Source organism: Pangasianodon hypophthalmus, chromosome 5, assembly GCF_027358585.1.
Source record: "Pangasianodon hypophthalmus isolate fPanHyp1 chromosome 5, fPanHyp1.pri, whole genome shotgun sequence".
Taxonomy (NCBI): Eukaryota; Metazoa; Chordata; class Actinopteri; order Siluriformes; family Pangasiidae; genus Pangasianodon; species Pangasianodon hypophthalmus.
The window spans coordinates 15,044,618-15,064,852 of NC_069714.1; the positions used below are offsets into that span (position 1 = coordinate 15,044,618).

At 39.1% G+C, this 20,235-nt stretch overlaps 1 protein-coding gene across 15 annotated transcripts in view; it reads right to left on the reverse strand.

The window, feature by feature from the left end:
• caska (calcium/calmodulin-dependent serine protein kinase a) overlaps positions 1-20,235 on the reverse strand; it is a 143,891-nt gene that overhangs the window by 68,852 nt on the left and 54,804 nt on the right. For all 15 annotated transcript variants that reach the window (XM_053234598.1, XM_053234596.1, XM_026912842.3 and 12 more), the window contains exon 2: positions 2,452-2,564. In XM_053234598.1, coding sequence (XP_053090573.1) covers positions 2,452-2,564 — 113 coding nt within the window. The remainder of the gene's footprint in view (positions 1-2,451; positions 2,565-20,235) is intronic.

Below are 20,235 nucleotides of genomic sequence, written 5' to 3' on the forward strand. Positions count from 1 at the left end.
AGCAGACCAACAAGTTATTTTCCAGCTTCTTTATTACTTGATTAAGTGGATTAATAAATGTTTGGGATTTTCTAATTTCCTTGCTCTTGTTTTCTTTATGTGAAACAACATAACATAACTCTAATAGAACAGGAGTTTAGGTCTGTTGCACACTTACAGAAAGTGATAGAATCCTTGATAACTGCCATCTACCCACTGTAACACACACACCTTCCTCTCTCTCAACACTCGGTCGAAACTTTCTCCATTTCTAACACTATATTATTACACAGATGTCTCTACCACATCTGGCCATCAGAATTACTGCTAACCTGCACTAACAATGAAATGGCATCCGCAGTGCAACAAGTCACTTGAACAAACAAGACTCAGTTGAGCCAGAAAACACAATTAGAGGAGTTAGTGCTGGCCTGGTGATGAGGCTAACACACACACACACACACACTCACACACACGTACCTGCTCTGATAGATGGCCAAGGTCAGAGCTGAGAGTAATTACAGCACAGAGCCAGACTCTGCACACATGCGCACACACACACGCGCACACACACGCACACACAGTGCGTGTATGCATGCTTGTGATTTTGAGTGTGCGCCAGTTCATATACAGCCACATGAGAGGCAAAACTGTGAGATGGCTGTGTCTGTGTGTTTTCAAGCTGTGTAACACATCACAGAGGATTATGCTATGTGTTTTGTGTATTTAATTACAGCATGTACTCTAACACAGTGGTAATCAAGTAGGGTTCATGAAGAATAACCAGGGGGTTCTTGATTTTTTTTCCCCCTTCATCTCAGCTTTTGTCACTCACATTATTAGGTTCTTATAGTTATTAGTAGATTCTACTAGTCACTAGAATTGTATGGGTTTAATCCGAACCTCAATACCTATAAATAATGTCAACTTCACCTAATGTGTACTGTTTCTGGAAAGTTCACAAATAAAAAGCCAAAATAAATAGCCAAATTATTACTGTACAAATGTAAATAATGAGCTAAATATGTTAATAGTTGGATTACATAAATCTGCACTGAGGGGGTGGAATTTATTTCACAGTTAAAGTGGTAAAAAGGCTTTCTGTCTCAGAGGCTGTGCATTTTTCAGAAAGTTTTTCATATGTGTAAATATTAAGACATATTTTACTCTTCTTTCACTGTCATCTAATAATGTCGTCTTTCTACCAGGCAAATTTTAGTCATGTTTGGGCTGACTGCTGTCTTAGCTGAAGAAGCAGAAGAAGCAGAAAAGAGTAGCAAAGGGTCAGAAAAGAAGAAAAAAAAGCCTATGGCTAAAATGTAGATGTTGGCACTCTAGAAATGAGATGGAGGGAGAGTAAGTGTGTGTGTGTGTGTGTGTGTGTGTGTGTGTGGTCTAGTGTAGGATCAGTAGCTCAGTCAGTTCTCCTCACACTCTCTCTGCAGACAGAAACAGCTCTTCCTACCTACAGTAAGTACTGACGAGAAGACTGGAGAGCTCTGAAGTTCACAGTGTTCAGCTAAACTACTGCACAAAACCCTGAACATAATGTATATAATATAATGTACTGTATGACCTAACGCAATAAACTATTCATTCATTTCATCTCAAATAAAGATTGTATTCCTTCTAGACTCTGCGTGCTGACAAGAATCATTTTGATGGAAGTGTCAGCCCACGCATTTACAGATACTACTCAAAGGTTTACTGAAAGACACTAACCCACACAGCATTTAGATGGAATGTATCCCATTACATGATATTTTAAACCATTCAAAAATCTAGGTAGAAGAAGAAACTGCTAAAATGACCTATAGACACTTTTGCCCTTATTAAAACTACCAGGATACATGAATATACATGAATATGCATGTTCACAGATATGTATATATGACCACGTGTCATCTGGTTGACCAAAATATCTACCTAGCTAGCTAATTTCTAGTACACTAGCACAAATTTGTCACAAGTGCGATTTCAGTGTCTAAGTCATAATTTCCATTGTTAAATTCTGAGTGATTTATTCAGCAGCAGCCAAACCTGTAAAAACAATCAAAGCTATTTCCTTCATCACTACTTTCAGCACATCATCCTCTAATCCCGGATGTGACTAGTACAAATTCTGTGGACCACTAACTGACCTCAAATATCACACTCACGCGCGCACACACTTTTTTGACAAAATTACTTTGAGCATTGTGCCATGTTAAAAATTTTTCACCTCCTCCAGATTCCCATGATTGGCTAGAGTCACTGTGACTGACAAGGGGAGACGGATTAGGAAATCCCTCTCACCCAGAAAGCATGGTCGATTTTGCTCCCTTGGTTCTTGGCCACTGATAGCTGCAGCATTGTCGGGATCAAACTCATGATCTCCCAATGATAGGGCAAATGCTATTTTGTTGTGCTACTTGGGAGCCTAAGTTCATGACTACTTTAAGGAAAAAGTGTGTATGTATGTGTTTATCTCACCTTCTGTGCTGAGGCCAGGGCTGGAGGTGAACTTGGCCACATCTACAATCTTCACTGCAAACTGCTGGCCTGTCTCTCTGTTGATGCATCTCCTCACCACGCTAAATGGCCCCCTGCATCAGGAACACACATACACACACACACACACACACACACATATATCAGGTTAGAAGCTGTATTCACCGCTGGCATTGGTTACTGCATATATTTTTAAAGCTCAACATTTTTCAGCAGTGCAGCAGACAGACTCGAATCTCGCTCTCAGCAAGTAAACAGCAAATGTGTTTTTGGGTAAAGAGGTCTGGCTTTAGTGGCATGTTTTTACCACAGAGGCAATGGTGTAATTGAAATTCATAAAACAAATCCAAGGAGGACCTTGGGCAGTGAGGCCAAAACATTTCATTTATCTGGTGTCAGTGCTTCCTCTGCTTCCACTGCCATCTAAATAATTGAGCAATTGTTGCTGTTGCCTTGGTATTAGTGTGTAATCCAGGCCTGTGGGTCTGCACACATCTCTCTCGTCCACAGCATGCACACAGGGCACACACACAGGGCACATACACAGGCCCAGGAATGTAATAACTGCTCTAATTTAAATATTAATACAGTGGATATAAAAAGTCTACACACCCCTTTTAAAATGGCAGTATTTTGTGATGTAAAAAAAATGAAACTAAGTTAAACCATGGTAGAACGTTTTCCATCTTTATTGTGAAAAAGCAACATATAAAAACAATCAAACAACCAGAAATGTTTTAGGGGAAAAAAAGAAAAAGCTTCCACTATGCAGGTTGCACAAGTTGCTCAGAATCAACAGTGCTCAGGCAGTGTTCAGAATCAACCAATCACATTCAATCTCATGTTATATACTAATTAGTGTCCAGCTGCCATCAATTAAAGTGATGGATTAATCATGAATAAAGTACAGCTGTTGCTATTGGGTTTTCCTGACATCATCTTGGTAACATCCAACTGGAAAAGCCATGGGCCACAAAGAGCTAACAATGCAGGTACAGGATCTCAATGTTGAAAAACATCAATCAGGAGAGGGTTACAAAAAAATTTAGAAGGCATTGGATATACCATGGAACATTGCATAGACAATAATCAATAAGTGGAGAAAATATGGCACAACAGTGACATTACTAAGAACAGGACATCCCTTTAAAATTGATGAGAAGACCAGGAGAAAACTGGTGAGGGAGGCTGCTAAGAGACCTACAGCAACAATAAAAGAATTGCAGCAATTTCTGGCAAGTACTGGTTGCTCACTACATGTGACAACAATCTCCCAAATTCTTCATTTCTGGGCTACGAAGTAGGGTGGCTAGACGGAAGCCTTCTTTACCCACTCCCCCAGATATATATATATAACTGACGCGCCAAAAAAAACATGCATATCACCAAAAGAACACCATCCCCAGCGTGACGCAGGAAGGCGGCAGCATCATGCTAATCTGACAGAATGCAAAACTGATTGTTACAGCAAAAGACTGAATTTCGTGATGAAATCTAAAGGTGCTTCAACTAGGCATTGTTACTGGTCATTTTTAATTTTTTTCCCCCTTAAAATGATTCTTATTGTTTTTCACTTTAATTTCTAGGTTGCAATTTCCCAATAAAGGAAGAAAAGGTTCTGACATGATTTATCTTGGTTTCTTTTTTTTTTTAACTTCACAAAAACCTGCCAGTTTAACAGGGGCGTGTATGGATATGCTAAAGTGAAGGATTTTTAGACCTGAAAAGTCGTATGAGCCGAATAGCGGAAGAGGCTATATTTAGCGTTGAGAAAATGTGTATATTTAGCCTGAGAGGAAGGAGGAAAGTGAGGCAGTAACACCATGACACAGGGCCACACACTCCACAGAGGAAGCAGGAGAAGATTCTTCACTGGGTCATACTGTCAGGAAAAAATGAAGGCCTAGCTTCAGTGAGAGGAGGATTACTGTAACCTCTCACATTCCAGCAGAGTCCAAACCCCTTGAGAGTGAGTGTGTGAGTGTGTGTGTGTTCCTCCGCTCACTACAGTTTACTCTCTCAACTCAGTATCTTAGACAAGGATAATTAAATATTTTCTTTTAAAATATTTACTTTCTACCTGCATGAATGTTTTCAGCCCATTATCATCCAGAATTTATAGTATGGCTGCACTATTCTAATTAAAATCATAATTATTTGGCTTAGAAATGAGGTCATGATTCCCACTTACAATTCTTTCCCCAGGTTGTAAGGAACAATATGTGTACTTACTAAACATTAGCAGAGGAGAGTCCAGTAGCTACATTAGCAGATGTCTGTGAATAACTGCTTGTCTGAATTTTGAATTGCCTTTGTACTGCATTAGCTCAAATCCTGAGCAAAATAACCGCTATTCAGTACAAAACTTCAGGATCATTAGGGTGCCAAGATTGAACAGTTCAAGATTGCACTGTTTCATACCAACAAATAAGTCATTTGTTGGTGAAAATCACTGTTATTGGTAATGCATCACTGGCAGGTTTTGAGCAAAATGACCTGTGCAGCAGCAACTCATTCGTCCCATAAATTTCATTACTTTAGTCATGATTTGTTTCATAACTGATAATTTCATATTGAGTACATAATATTAAATATGTTTAGGACAAATTTGTTCCTTCTCATTACAAGCAGGCATTCAGGTCATTTTAAAATTCCCTCATGGCTTGTTTCTGGGTAGGTGTGTGTCAGGTCATGTGGTACAAAACGTCCGTGGTCATTGGTCAGAGCAAATAAGGAACTAATCAAGAGAGCAATTTTTTGTGCAGCCCTATTTCATCAACCACAAAAACACAACTTTAATCAGCTTTCTGTAATGAAGGTGAGGTATGACAAACAGACCTAGATCACATTAATAAGCTCTCATCCTCCCTTTACACTTTCTTCCCCATTACCTACAAGTCAAGATGCATCGTTCCTTTTTTCACCATCTCGCCACTGCTGATGGCTGCAATCATCAGTGTTATTGTTACTGTAATGGCCTTGCTGTTGATGGTACTGCTGTTCTAGACATTGTGGTAATAAAAAAATAAATACAAGGCCCATTTTTGTCTGTTTTTATTTAGTATAGATGAAGCTTGCTAGACTCATAGCTGTTTCTCTTCCATTTTTCTGTAATCACAGCCAAGAATTTATTTGTAGTTTACCAAAAGCATGATCAGTTGACCCAATGCCAGATCACTGCTTTGATGAACTGAACCAAACCATTTGGATTTCTCACTTCACTTGAACTAATCTGCATAAAGCTAGGAAAATCTCAGTTTGATTTGTCACCCTGTCACAGTGTCACTGTAGTGAGAATTGCAGCTCTCAGCCATGCACGGCCTTAGGAAATGAATAGTCAGTTGCCTGCTGCTTCGTGGCTTGCTAGTGTGAATGCAGGGTGAGGGATGTCCTGAAGAGACAGGAACTGCCTCTGCACTGAAGTTTGCACAGCCTGAGCACTGTGGTCATATTTTCGTATTCACATACAGTACATCCATCACGTACACATCAAGCACTTTTATCACTGTGCGCTCTTTAAAAGCAGTGGAAAAAGCAGCTGGACAAAAATGAGCTATAAACACAACAGAATGAAGCCAAGAAAACTGATGATGTAGAAAAGAAAAGAAAAAAAAAAAAACCTCACTAGAAGCCCTGGTTAAATTGTTTAACAGCTGCAGAGGGGAAAGTGATTAAAAGGGCTAACAGTAGGTGGGGCAGGAAGACTAAACCTTTCTGTTATATGCCCCGATGCTAATGCTGCTGTCTCTGATGTGCACACTGATGCTGCACAGTGAGCAGAGCGGCGAAGGATGCATATTAAAGAGGGGCTCATTATCACATGATCCTGCTAATTCCAGTGTGATAAGGCCCCGGGTTTACCCTCAACTCAGTCTGTGGAAGCAGATGGCACAGGGCCCAAAGCTGCTTTACTGCCAGAGCCTGATGTACAGCAGCCTCGCACTGCACTAATTCAACCTGGACTCACACTCGAGCTACAGCAGCACTTTAATACTTCAGTCAAAGTAATAGCACCTTTATATACACACACACTGCACCTTATACAGTCCAGCATGCCTTAGATTCTGCTATAATGAATATGGACTGGTACTCTTCAGGGCAAAATACAGAGCAGTGTCTATGCAAAAAGATTAATTTAGCAGCTGTAGTGTGATTTACTCTGCCTGAAAGCATCTTAGGAAATGACGTTTATGTGTGCAAATTAATACGACCAAAGGGCAGGTAATACATTTGCAGAAAGCCCTAGATAATTTTGTGAAAGAAAAAATTATACCATTTACCAAGACTGAATAATGAGAAAATGAATCTAAATTGTGCCTTAGTGTCTAAACAATCAAAATGTTATATATTTCAAATGATGGCTTATTATTGCTGCAGTAAAGTTGGTTTCATATTAGTTATTCACTGCACGCTTGCACTTCCAATGCAGAGAGTATTTCAACAGCGCCTTGAAAAGGTTAATCATAAAACCTTATTGACAAAATGCACACTCATGTCTATGTTCATATTGTATTATGAACAGTTTTTCAGCATGCCTTTAATCACTGTTATGCTTCAGTATCAGTTTTGTTCAGTGTACTCTTCTGGGAGTCTCTCTGAAATCTGAGAACAAATAGCACATGCAAAAATCTCATTGAAATATTGACTCCTCCCCTTACTTTGCACATGATGTCATTCACTTAATTAATCTTTGCAAATCACCTGCAACACACCCACAATTAATCTCCTTGCAGATGCAAATTAGTAACTGATATTTGGGATCTTAGTAAATGTGGTGTGATGTATCATTTAGTAAAGACATGGGAAATAAGGAATAACTGATCAGTGATGAAACGACGGAGAAAATGCAGAGAATATTCCTATAGCTTTCACTGCTGAATACTACCGTGGATCTCAGTTACTGCCTGAGGATAAAATGTGATGCTAGGCAGTAATGAGAGGCATAAACAGTAATACATAATCCAAAACAGGAAAGCTTAAAAAAAAAAATCCTATATTTAAATATAAAAATTCAGTTATATCACCTGACTAGTAGCTGAGAGCGAGTTGCCATGTGACTTCAGGAGAGCCTTCTGTGTGCATGGAGAAAAAGCAGTAATACTGAGTAAGGCTTTATTACGCCGACTGCCTTTAATCTCCCCAATTCATTAAATCGATTTCAATCACTATACTCTCTCTCTGCCTACATCACAGCCCTCTTGCGTGTCTGCTCACATGTCTGCTCACCTGAAGCTGTGAGGCAGCAGTGCTACCTGCTGACTGACAGAAATATATGAAGACCAGCTTCTTGTTGTTGTTGTCGTCAATGGACTGAAGTGCATTTCCTGTATGATATTTACTCATCATTATGGGTGTAAATCTCAAGTTTCATGACGATACGATCTAATATGGATTCTTTTAGCCAGTGATTTGATATTTGCCGATATCTCAATGACTGTCACGATGCGATTTCGATTTGATCGATTCAGGGGCCTGTGATCGATATTAAACAATGTGTCTATATCACACAATCAGTAAGATTTCTATTAAATCACAGATGCAACCAAAATATATTTTGAAAAATTTATCTTTAAATTTCAGCTTTTTTCCCACTATGAAATGCTACATATTTCTTGCAAATAAGGATCTGTGATGAACTTAATCTTTGATGGACGCCACGTCCGGGACGTGGCTGGAATCAGCGTGTCCTCAATAAAGGTCCATCTTAAACAATTATACATGTATCGATGTTTACGCATTGCATTGAAACATCGGATTGTTGGTTATTTGATCGATACATCGATCCATATCGATGGATCATTACACCTCCACTCATCATCATACAATAATCATCAAGAATAGGAAGACTGCTGAAGATATTCACTGCACTTATAACCAGAGACGAATGTGAGTAAAAAGGATTTCTGAACTGGAAAATTACTGGAGGTTTTATGTTACACAACCAGTACAAACAGCCACATCAATGTGCTGTGTGAACTGTCACCAAGCTTTAACCGTACAGGGTATGCTTAGCTTAGGAAAACTTGGTGGACCCTCTGCCAGCTTAGCACATCCCTCAAAGCATTATGGGAGTGCTAGCACTGCCCAACAGCAGCTGCTGCCATAATCACACGCTATGCCACCAGGGTGATGTGCTGCAGGACACAGCAAGGGGCAGCTTTAGTGCCAGATATAACAGGGCACTGTGCCCATTTAGCAGGGTGCGAGGCCACACTGCTGCGCCACACGCACGCGCACACAGACACGTGCACACGCACGCACACGTGGGAGTGAACATGTGAGGCTTGTTCTTGGCAGAGAGAAAAAGTGGCTGCTAAATACAGGCAAGGATGATGGAAAGCAGACACATGCTGAGACTTCCTTGGTAGCACAGAGGAAACTACACTGGCAGGCAGAAACATGAGATGGAGAGAATGAAAGGAAGAGGGAGACAAAGATGTGGAGGAAAGATGTGGAAAAGGATGAAGAGGAAAAGGAGAAGATGAAAAAATGTTTTTAAAAAAGTGGGAGGAAGGAGAGCAAGTTGACTTCAGGGTGGTGTTTGTTCACAGCTGGGCTGCAGTACAGACAGACAGACAGAGAGGGAGAGAGAGAGACACAGAGAGAGAGAGACAGAGAGAGAGAGCTGAGGGTTAACATGACAAAGAATCTCATGCACCTTCCATATACAGTCAGGTCCATAAATATTGGGACAGTGACACAGTTTTGGTAATTTTGCCTCTGTACACCACCACAGTGGATTTGAAATGAAGCAGTCAAGATGTGACTGAAGTGTAGACTTTCAGCTTTAATTCAAGGGGTTTAACAAAAATATTGCATTAACCGTTTAGGAATTACAGCCATTTTTTACAGAGTTCCTCCATTTTCACAGGCTCAAAAGTAATGGGACAAACTAATATAATCATAAATATTAGGATTATTTTTATTACTTGGAGGTAAATCCTTTGCAGTCAATGACTACCTGAAGTCTGGACCCCATGGACATCACCAAATGCTGAGTTTCCTCCCTTGAGATGATTTGCCAGGTCTTTACTGCAGCCATCTTCAGTTGCTGCTTGTTTGTGGGTCATTCTGCCTTCAGATTTGTCTTCAGTAAGTGAAAAGCAGCTCAGTTGGGTTGAGGTCAGGTGACTGACTCGGCCATTTAAGAACATTTAATTTCCAAGCTCTTGGGCTGCTTTCACAGTATGTTTTGGGTTGTTATCCATCTGTACTGTGAAGCGCTGTCCTATCAGTTTTGCAGCATTTGACTGAATCTGAGCAGAAAGTAGCTCTGTACACTTCAGAATTCATCCTGCTACTTCTATCAACAGTCACATTATCAATAAACCCCAGTGACCCAGTTCCATTGGCAGCCAAACATGCCCATGCCATAACACTGCCTCCACATGTTTGACGGATGATGTGGTATGCTTTGGATCATGAGCCCTTCCTTTCCTTCTCCATACTTTTCTCTTCCCATCATTCTGGTACAAGTTAATCTTGCATCAGAACTGGTCAGGCTTTTTTTTAGAGGTTTTTTTTTAGCAAAATCTAATCTGTGTTCTTGAGTGTTACCAGCGGTTTGCATCTTGAGGTAAACCGTCTGTATTTACATTCATGAAGGTGGCTCTTGATTGTAGACTTTGACAATGATAGGGCTACCTCCTCCAGAGTGTTCCTGACTTGGCTAGATGTTGTGAAGGGGTTGTTCTTCAATAAGAAAAGAATTCTGCAATCATCCACTTTAGTTGTTTTCTGTGGTCTTCCAGGCCTTTTGGTGTTGCTGAGCTCGCCAGTGCATTCCTTCTTTTTAAGAATGTACCAAATTGTTGATTTGGCCCTCCTAAAGTTTCTGCTATCTCTCTGATAGGTCTGTTTTGGTTTTTCAGCCTAATGATGGCCTCTTTCACTTGCATCAACACCTCTTTGGACGGCATATTGAGAGTTCCCATGAACAGCTACCAAATGCAAATTCAACACTTGGAATCAGCTCCAGACCTTTTATCTCCTTAATTTATCATGATATAAGGAGGAAACAGGCCACAGCTGGCCATGAAACTGCTTATCAGTCAATTGTCCCATTACTTTTGAGCCTGTGAAAATGGAGGAACTCTGTAAAAAATGGCTGTAATTCCTAAACGGTTAATGCAATATTTTTGTTAAACCCCTTGAATTAAAGCTGAAAGTCTACGCTTCAGTCACATCTTGACTGCTTCATTTCAAATCCACTGTGGTGGTGTACAGAGGCAAAATTACCAAAACTGTGTCACTGTCCCAATATTTATGGACCTGACTGTATGTCACATGTGTGAGGCCTGATTTATACTTCTAGATTCCAATCCAACAACGGTCATGCTTTTGGGAGGTGGGAGGAAACCAGAGAACCTGGAGGAAACCCAGATATGAGGAGAACATGCACAGAAACTGCACACAGACAGTAACCCAACCTCAGTATTGCCTTGAATTATTCATGTAAACAACTAAATTCTTCTTTGGATATTGGGATGGGATTAAGAAGAGATTAAATTATCACGGGGTCCTGGGGTTAGGGCTGGACGATATTGCCAAAAAAAAAAAAAAATTCTTGATTTTTTTTTTCAACTTTATAAAGGATTCTTGATTACAATTTTTTTTTGTTCTTACATAATGCAATTGAAAAGTTATGCAATTTATTTATAAAGTTTTTTTTATTTATAAGAACGGACTTTGGAAAATGTAAATGTGCAAAAATACTAACACCACCATCTACAGCAAATAGTGTAAATAATGTTTCTTTCTGCACAACTTAATGAACCCTTCGTTCTCGACAGAGTAAATGGGGACCATGTCTTTCGTAACATGAAATGCTACCGCAACTGAAAAGTTGACTTAGGTTTTCTTCTCAAATCCGAGTTCCTTCCCCGTTTACAGAGTGACGTGAAATCAGCATGTTAAACACAGCTTCAGAAATAAACAAAGTAAAACTTCTTACCTTTAAATGAGTTATACTGTATATACAAGCATTAGCTTTAGATTAATCAACATATAGACATATTTGTTTGTTAAATCTAAAACACTGACTGTACAGTTCATTGTTTGAGAAAGAAAATATCCATCACTTATCTGAGTTAGCTGCCTAGCTTGTTACATAAACTTGTTCATCTAACTTTTCAAACCTGTACTAATGCTATATCTCTGAAGTGATATTTGAACCTTTCTTTGCTACGAGCTCAGGGAGTACCACAGGCTGGAGGAGACATTTATCAGGTTAACAAGGCAGTGTTTTTCCTTGATATTGGTTTAAACTCTTAAAAAGCATTTATGGATGTTTTAATTAAAAATTCAACTATGCGTATACACAATTACCTACTGGTTTTCACCAGACTCGGCAGTCGTCTGATAATTTTAGTTCTGTCTGGATACACATGTCCATGCTTTTCTATGCAGATGTCTCCTCGCATTGAAAAAAAGGATGTTTGACTGCTGCTACTTGCCATATTTAGCTTCATACCATGCATCAGTGACCCTCCCCCAGATATTAAAGACTTCCTGAATTGCAAAATGAAAAATAGATGCTTTTTGATACTTTGTGATTACGACTTGTGTATTTAAATTGTTGCTGGAACCTTATTTGCCCCAAACTGAAATCAGAGCCGGCATCTCTTCTCTATTCCAGTGCCTCTTTGATCGCTTGGACGCCATGTTGTGATTGGAGCGTGATCATATGACCAAATGATGCAAGCATCTGAGTTCACAGAAAATATAACCTGCTATAAACTTGCTCCTCCTGTGGTAATTTGATTGTTGTCTGGTTGCGAATGTTTTATCACTGAGAAGACATGTAAAAAATGTATTACAGATTTCCCCGATAAACTAATCCAATCTAAATAGGGATTTTATCACACCCAGTACTTTGCTTCTTCCATGCATTCTCTATTCTACAGCGAAATGCAAAAACCTCTTCATTTTTCGTTTATTATACATAGTGCTCACTGCCCCCTAGTGCAGATGTTCATTTTACAATCAAGTATGTCGACAGACACCTGTGCAAATGTCAGCACACAATGGCGCATATGTTCAGAGAGTGTGTGTGAGTTTGTGTGCGTGTGCATGTGCGTGAGAGAGAGAGAGAAATTGCAAAGTATCTATGGATTACGAAAGACATCAACAGCATGAGCTGTACACAAACATACACACTCATGAATCTCACAGATACTTGCCATAAAAGTTTAGCTTCTACGTATAAAATATACATATACAAAATATACATCTCCAAAGATATTCAGTGAAGTGGAGATGTGTTTGTGTGTGTGTGTAGGAACGCGTGTGTGGGTATGTGTCTACGACTGTATGCTTATGCCATATTTGTGTGAAAATAAGCATAGTATAATTGCAGGTTGTGAATAATTAGTAAAGCTTTACTCTGTAGTAAGTGCACAGATGCCATTAGGATTAAAAGCTTGTGCAAGGTTAATTAAGCACTAACCTTGGTAATAAATATATAAATAAACATAAAACACAAGTCAAGCTGACTCGTCTCTGAGTCTTTAGAGGGCAAAGTTAAACTGCTGGGAGTATAAACATGGCACGAGTATAAAAAAAGAAGTGACTGCTCTAAACATAACAATACATAATTACCTAGACAAAACAACACTTAGATGTCTGCCTGGGTTTGGCTGAGAGTGTGACTGTAGCTTACTAAAGCACCATTATACAAGCAGAAGACCTCAGGGGAGGCACTGCTATGTGTTATGGACTGTAATCACGTGGGGAAGGTGATGGGACACATTTCTGACACATTTTAACGCTTATCTTACTTTAATTATTACAGTGAGCTTGTTTACATGTACACTAAATATGATCATTTATCATAGATCATCTGAATTTTTGCGTATAAACAGCATACCACAATATCTTAAAACTGTAGCCAAATTTCAAGAAATCCAATATACACAGCTATTTTTTTTTTTAAATAATTCGAATAATTAGCTTATTCAGCTGTGTGTAACATCTGTTAGCTATCATTCTCTTACATCTGTTCATGTGCAGTAACTTACGCATAAAGAGGAGACCTGCCCCAGAAGCAGTAATTACCACAAACCTAACAGGACAAAAAAAATCAGGAATTTTGACTTACATAATGTTTTTTTTTTTTTGATGGGTTTATTAAGGAGCACAATGTGGAGCTGTGAAGTATCAGATTACTTTATTGCATGTAAACACATTTGTCTAATTATTGTCAAAATTTGTTTTCTTGCAGTTATCAGATAACTTTTTTTTTTGGTTTGGGTCCCTTAGTTCCAGTGAAGGGAAATTGTAATGCTACAGCATAGAAAGACTTCCTAGACAATTGTGTGTTTCCAACTGGCAACGGTTTGGGGAAGAACCACATATGGGTGTGATGGTCACGTGTATACACACTTTTGGCCAGATAGTGTAGTTGTAAGTCATGTTTGAAGCACATATCAATCAGTAAATTTAACACTGAATACCAACAGGCCATAGTAAGACGTTTTATGACTTCTATCCCTCTTGCTCTTTATTAGGTGAGCAGGCAGAAGCTCGGAAGAAAAGAAGCCAAATCTCAAAAGTGGAAGTATCCAGCCAAAAATGTACTCAGGTAAAAGTAAAAAGGGTTACTAGTTTTAAATGCACTCATGTATTAAAAAATAATAAGTAAATGGTTTTAAATGATGAAAATAGTTATGATTTCATGTGGAAAAATAACTTATTACTTATTGAAAACTGTTATAAGCAACTATACCATTTTCCCTGAAAACATCATCTAGCCACTGCAACTGTTCTGGTGTCAACACAATTTGCTGTCAATCCTATGAACTGGTCATGCAGGACTGGTTATACATGACTAACACTATGTAGTTTGCTTACGAATGTATATTAATTAAATGTAAAATATCCTGTAAATAACTAATATTTATCATCTGACATGCTGTCTAACCAATTTATGTTAGCTACATGAATTGATGTTAGTCTAACCTGGCAAATTAGCAAAACTTACTTCAACATGCTTTTTCCAAATTAGATAGCTTTCATCCCTTCTAGAGAGGCAAAGGAGACGCCTCATTGTATACAAGTCTTTGCTTACTCTAGCATATTGGAACATTTTGCTGAGGTAGGTCCAGAGGAGCTCATCATCAAGATCCACACTGCAGGCTTATGGCTTATTCATATTCAGATGCACATAGATGACAGATAGACAGATAGATAGATAGATAGATAGATAGATAGATAGATAGAAGCTTTAAATACACTGTGTTGCATAAGTAAATAAAAAGTGTGGTAGCCTGATCTATTGACATACTGCATACAGTCATTGGCTGGATGAGAGAAGACAAGACCTGCAAGATTTGCAACGAGTACTGTGAAGGTCTAAATAAAAATGTAAGGAGTAAGTAGTAAATTTTTTTCATGGAAATGTAACTAAGAATACGAATACAAGTATTCCATTTCAGTAACACTCAAGTAAAGCATAAAATGCGTAATTATAGTAACGAAATACAATTTCACAAGTATTTTCCACCCCAGGAAAAGAATGCAAGATAGTGATAAAGCTTTAGGGAAAAAACATTTTTGCTGGGGGAAAAAGGGAAATGAGACACATAGGAAAGGCAATCAGCAGCACCCTTGCTAATTTCATAAAGCAGCGAAAGGCAGGAGGCACAATGGCGGCCGGATGCAGAGGGTGAGAGTTGAGTGATCAGAGGGAATTGTATAGGCTCAGCTCTCCACTCAGCACACAGGAAGCTGTGGAGGAGTGCAGCTGCACACTGGAGCACCATTTAAAGCTGCTGTGCAGATGGAGCCAAGCTTTCAGAGCAGGAAATCAACACACTGCTGCTCACCAGAAAAGTGTCTGTGTCCACACACGTGTGTTGGAATCAGGACATCACTAGTGTGGACAGCATGAAGGAGTATTTGTATAGCCTGGCGGGGCCTGACCAATGCCCCACTGCCCTTTGATAAAAGAAACTGTGTCAAGAAAAAACAAGCACTCTCATGAGACTCCCTTTAAACCTCTGTCTAAAGCATCAAAAGATCAGAGTGTGAAATGAGGGTCACACCGTGCTGGTCATGGCCTTTCCGGGAGACTAAGCAAAATTTTACTCAAGGGTCGCCCACCTGCACCATATACATTCATCCTTCACCAGAGAAACAGCATGTGCTTTTTCCACACCCCTTCCATATTACACATTATAGCTGCTTGGCTATTAATAAACACATGGAGGAGGTGAAGTACAATTACACACTTTATTCCTTTTTCAGATTATAGCACTTTCATGTTCAAGTATAAGGAATGAAACACTGTGACGAATACAAACACTAAATTAAATCAAATCATAGCTTTAAAAAAGGCATGTGAACAAATATGCTGTATATAGTTCATGTGTGTGTGTATGTAATATATTACATATACATACATACATATATACATACACACACACACACACACACACACACACACACACACACACACATACATACATACATATATGCGCACACACACACACGGTGTTGTAAAAAGTGCCTCACTTTTATGAGTTCAATATTTTTTGAAGAGTCTTAAAAAGAGTATAAAAAGAATAAAACTTTAGAGTATATGACGTGATTTTGTCTTATTTTCATACAGCCATCAAACTGTTACGGTCAGGAGACAGTTAACTTAGATTGTTAAACTCATAATGACTAATCTGCTCCAACACGACATACTGATCACATTAAGTTAAAAACATTGGGGGTTTGACCCCTCTGTTGTAATAGAGGATAATGGCTGGTTGAAGCATACTGCTTGTTGTGAGAGCTTCTCTCAGATTTGATAAATAAATGATACAAAATCCTTGAATCCTTGAACAATCTTAGGGGGATAATTTAAGGGTATTTTTTTCCAATGCTATTTTCTTTCTCAGCGCCTGATGGACATGCCATGACATCATTCTGTCTGTGTAACAGTAGCTCCATATAGATAAGAAAAATTAAAATAATACCAGGATCAATCACAAATCCGCCTTACACGACATCAGTAGAGAGAGATTTGATTATTTGTAGCCTTAACAGATGAAGTGTAGTGAAGCATAGTTATGGAAGGTACAAGACCTAATAAACTCCCTCCCCTGCCTCCCTCCATGTCAGCTCAGTTGATTTAAACATTGCACCTTCCTGACCTGAACAAACGGAGTTTATCACAATGGAAGGTCAATACTGTAAATGTCACATGCTTTTCAATGGACTGGTCCATGGCCCAGTCATACAAATGTCTCTCACAGGTATACAAAGAGGGGGCAATATTAATTTCTCACTTTTCCCCATAATTTTCTAAGAGTAATACTGATAATAATTCATCTTATATTCAGCAACCTACATCCTCTGTACAGCAGACAACAAACAGTCTCAGTCACTGTAGCCACAGGCCATGGATCGTGTGATATATTTTGTACACTTTTCTGGCCACAAGCTTCAGCATCTCGACAGTGACTCTCTGCATTTCTGTGTAAGAAATGCATTACACAACAGTGCAATGATTTCTAATGGGAAAACAAACTTTTAAACACACTACGCAATGCTTTTCAGAGCAAGATATACTTACTGGGCACAGAATTCTGAGTTTTATATGAAGAACTTAGTGGTGAGAAAATGAGAATCTTGCATGTTTGCTGACAGACTTGAGGAAAAGTGTGTGGTTGATCGTCTGTCATGTCAGTCAATTTGCCTCTTTTTGAAAAAACACAGGTTCTTCGCCATGTTTAATTAACAAAAAGCACCAGTCTCTAGTCATTCCCTTTTTTAATGCTGATAGCAGGGATTACACCAGGGATTCATCATTATGTCCGAAATGAACTGTTCACAAGCTCAAAGTAGGCTGCTCTGGTCAGTTTTACAATTCAAGGAAAAGACTTTATACCATAGCTCAGCTGAATTCTCAGGTTTTTTTTGTGTCAGTTCATAATGTGTGGATTAATCTTCTATAACAGCATGGCTCTGACAGTAGTTTTGGCTGCAAAGCAAATCACAGGTTTTTATACCATTCTAATACATTGTCATTTCTATAGTAACTACTTACCAGGGACTGGTGATTTATATGGTGAAAGAAAAAATCTTTTATATGGTGAAATTTTCTGTGAGAATGTTTCTTTTGCAATTTTTGGAAGGAGTCTCCAGTGTAAGCAGTAAAATTGTAAGTCAGGGTGGAGGGCTTTGTGCTTTCTCAGTAACATGACAAGGTGCAATTTTTTGTCTTATTAACTTCAAAAAAGAGGAAAAAAAGAGAAGTTGGTGAGGAAACATTCCACAACATTACATATAATTATAAACTGATAAAAAGTTTAGTGTGTCATTCTTTAATAAATAAAAAAATGATATCATTTGCAAATTGCTATGGTACAAGAAGAATAAAACACAGTTATAAAGCCATATCACACCACCCCGTTGTTGATTATTATCCTATAACAGCATAGCCAGTCATGTTGTATTCCTCCATACATACAACATGGATTGTGGGTTCTGCAGGATTCCACAGATCCAGCTAAGGCGTGAGCTCTGCTAAGAGTCTGAGCCCAAGTGTTGCCATGTGCTGGTTAAGGCTGGTTAAGGCTGGTTTTTCATATTCTGACTAAGCATGTAGTCTGAAAAGGGAGGGAAGCATTGAAAGTCAATGGAAGTAATGCATCAGCCAGTCTAGGTCAGTGTGGCGTGATGATGATGCTGCTGCTGCTCAGGTGACAAGCTTTTACCTTATTACCTTCTCTGGGACCAAGGCAAAGCTGCCCTGTTGGAAACTGTTAAAATCTAATCATTATTTAATGCATATTTAATGAGCTGTGACCCAATCTCAATCCAGTGACTATGTGTAGAACCGCTCTACTCTGCAGTGTGTGTGTGTATATAGCACAAACACGCACCCCAGGCCAGGGAGCGATAAAGAAAGAAAACTCCAGTTCACCAGCAGTCATAAACCCTGCCACAGAACAACAGCAGAAAGACTGCTCTTAGGATTAATGAATCAATTAAAGTGTTATTTCTCAGGAGAGAGCAAACCATAGTGAGATGAAGTCTAATTGGATTGTTTGCAGCACAGACTGAAGAGGAAAACCTCATCCATTTCTCTTCACCTCCTGTGCTCTCTCTATCTTCACTCCACAGAATGGTGCGAGTCTACACACTGGCATAAGATGAACTTCCACACAGCAGCTAAACAGGTGACTGATAGCACACAGTAGTGCCTGAATGTGTACCCAGTGTGCTACTCAAAAGTCTAAGTTACACACACACACACCACCACACCAAACCCATGCTGTCTTACTATGACGTATATCACTTTCCCACAACACGCTCTGGCTCAGTGTGGTGTGCGGGACTGTTGGTGGGAATCTCTCACTCTGTATGTGTTACTGCTTGCTTATCATATTCATTACTTCATTAGCCTCGGCAGTAAATTAGCTATTCCTCTGAGAGTGGATTTGCTAACAGATGCCATCCCAGCAGTGACCTAATACACAAGCATGTAAGGAATTACAGTGTCTGTTTTGATCTGGTGTGATTTCAATCCAAACACCTCAGGTTCCTCTCTCCCATGCTGTAAAGCTGATAAGCTGTTACAGCAAATGTCTCAATTATCATAGCCACAAAAAAAAGGTTTTAATATCTGGCCTCACAGTCACACTTATACCACAGACCTGCTAACCTTCATGCGTTTTGCATAGGAGCTCTGCATTTTAAGATCTGAGTACTCTGTGCCAAAAGTGTTTTCTTTTTTTTTTCCCTGAAAAAAGGGGCAGATGAGCCAACTGACATATGGTTCTGGAATGACAGACAGTTGTGTAGGTTTTATGATATTAAGAGACACCAGTGGAAGCCCCACCCCCTTCCTTCATCTCACATTAGTAATCTATTGGCCAGTCCTCTTGTCTTGGTTAGCTTTTTTTGCTTGAAAGGTGTGGACTTGCTTTCCATAAAGGTAAATGGAGAATGTGAAATAAAACGGCTTAGCTAACACCAGGCAAGTATACAGTTAACATCAGTTAACTATTTCGAATGTCACCGAAAATGTCCAGCTGAAAATGGTCAAAACCGGCACTTCCTCAGCTGATAGAGGCACTTTTTTCCCCCACCAGCAGAGAAAAAGACTGAAAATTTTCACCAAAAAAACAAACAAGTAAAACTTGATGCCAAGTCTAGTCCTTCTTGTTACTAATTTGCATGCTAGAACTACCTTTAAAATATACTTCAAATGTGACGTAGGCTATTGAAGAAAAACTTCAGAGACTTGAACTTGCTGTGACCTTGACCCTATTTAGATCAATGTTAAAATCTAATCAGTTCATCTGCTGGTTACAATGATCATTCCATATAAATCCAACAAACATTCAACCACTTGTTCTTGAGATATCACAGTAACGAGAATCTCAGACTGACGGAGGGGCAGACAGACAACCCGAAACATAATGCCTCCTCCACTGAGTGAATAAAAATATAAAAATAGTCAACCAGCCAGACATAGTAATAGATAGAGTGCAGCAAACAATGGTGATAGATGTGCCCATTCTGAAGATGCTGAAGACATACAAAGGACAGAAAAAGCAACTAGAGAGACAGTGGATGGTTAAAGCAAAAGTTTTATTGATGACAGGAGCACTTCAGGGTGTGGTGCCTAAGAATCAAATAGATATTTGAGTGTGAGGGAAGATGTCAAATAAATACATTCAATAAACACTTTATTAGGAACACCTGTACACCTACTTATTCATGCAATTATGTAATAAGTCAATCGTGTGGCAACAGTGCAAACCATAA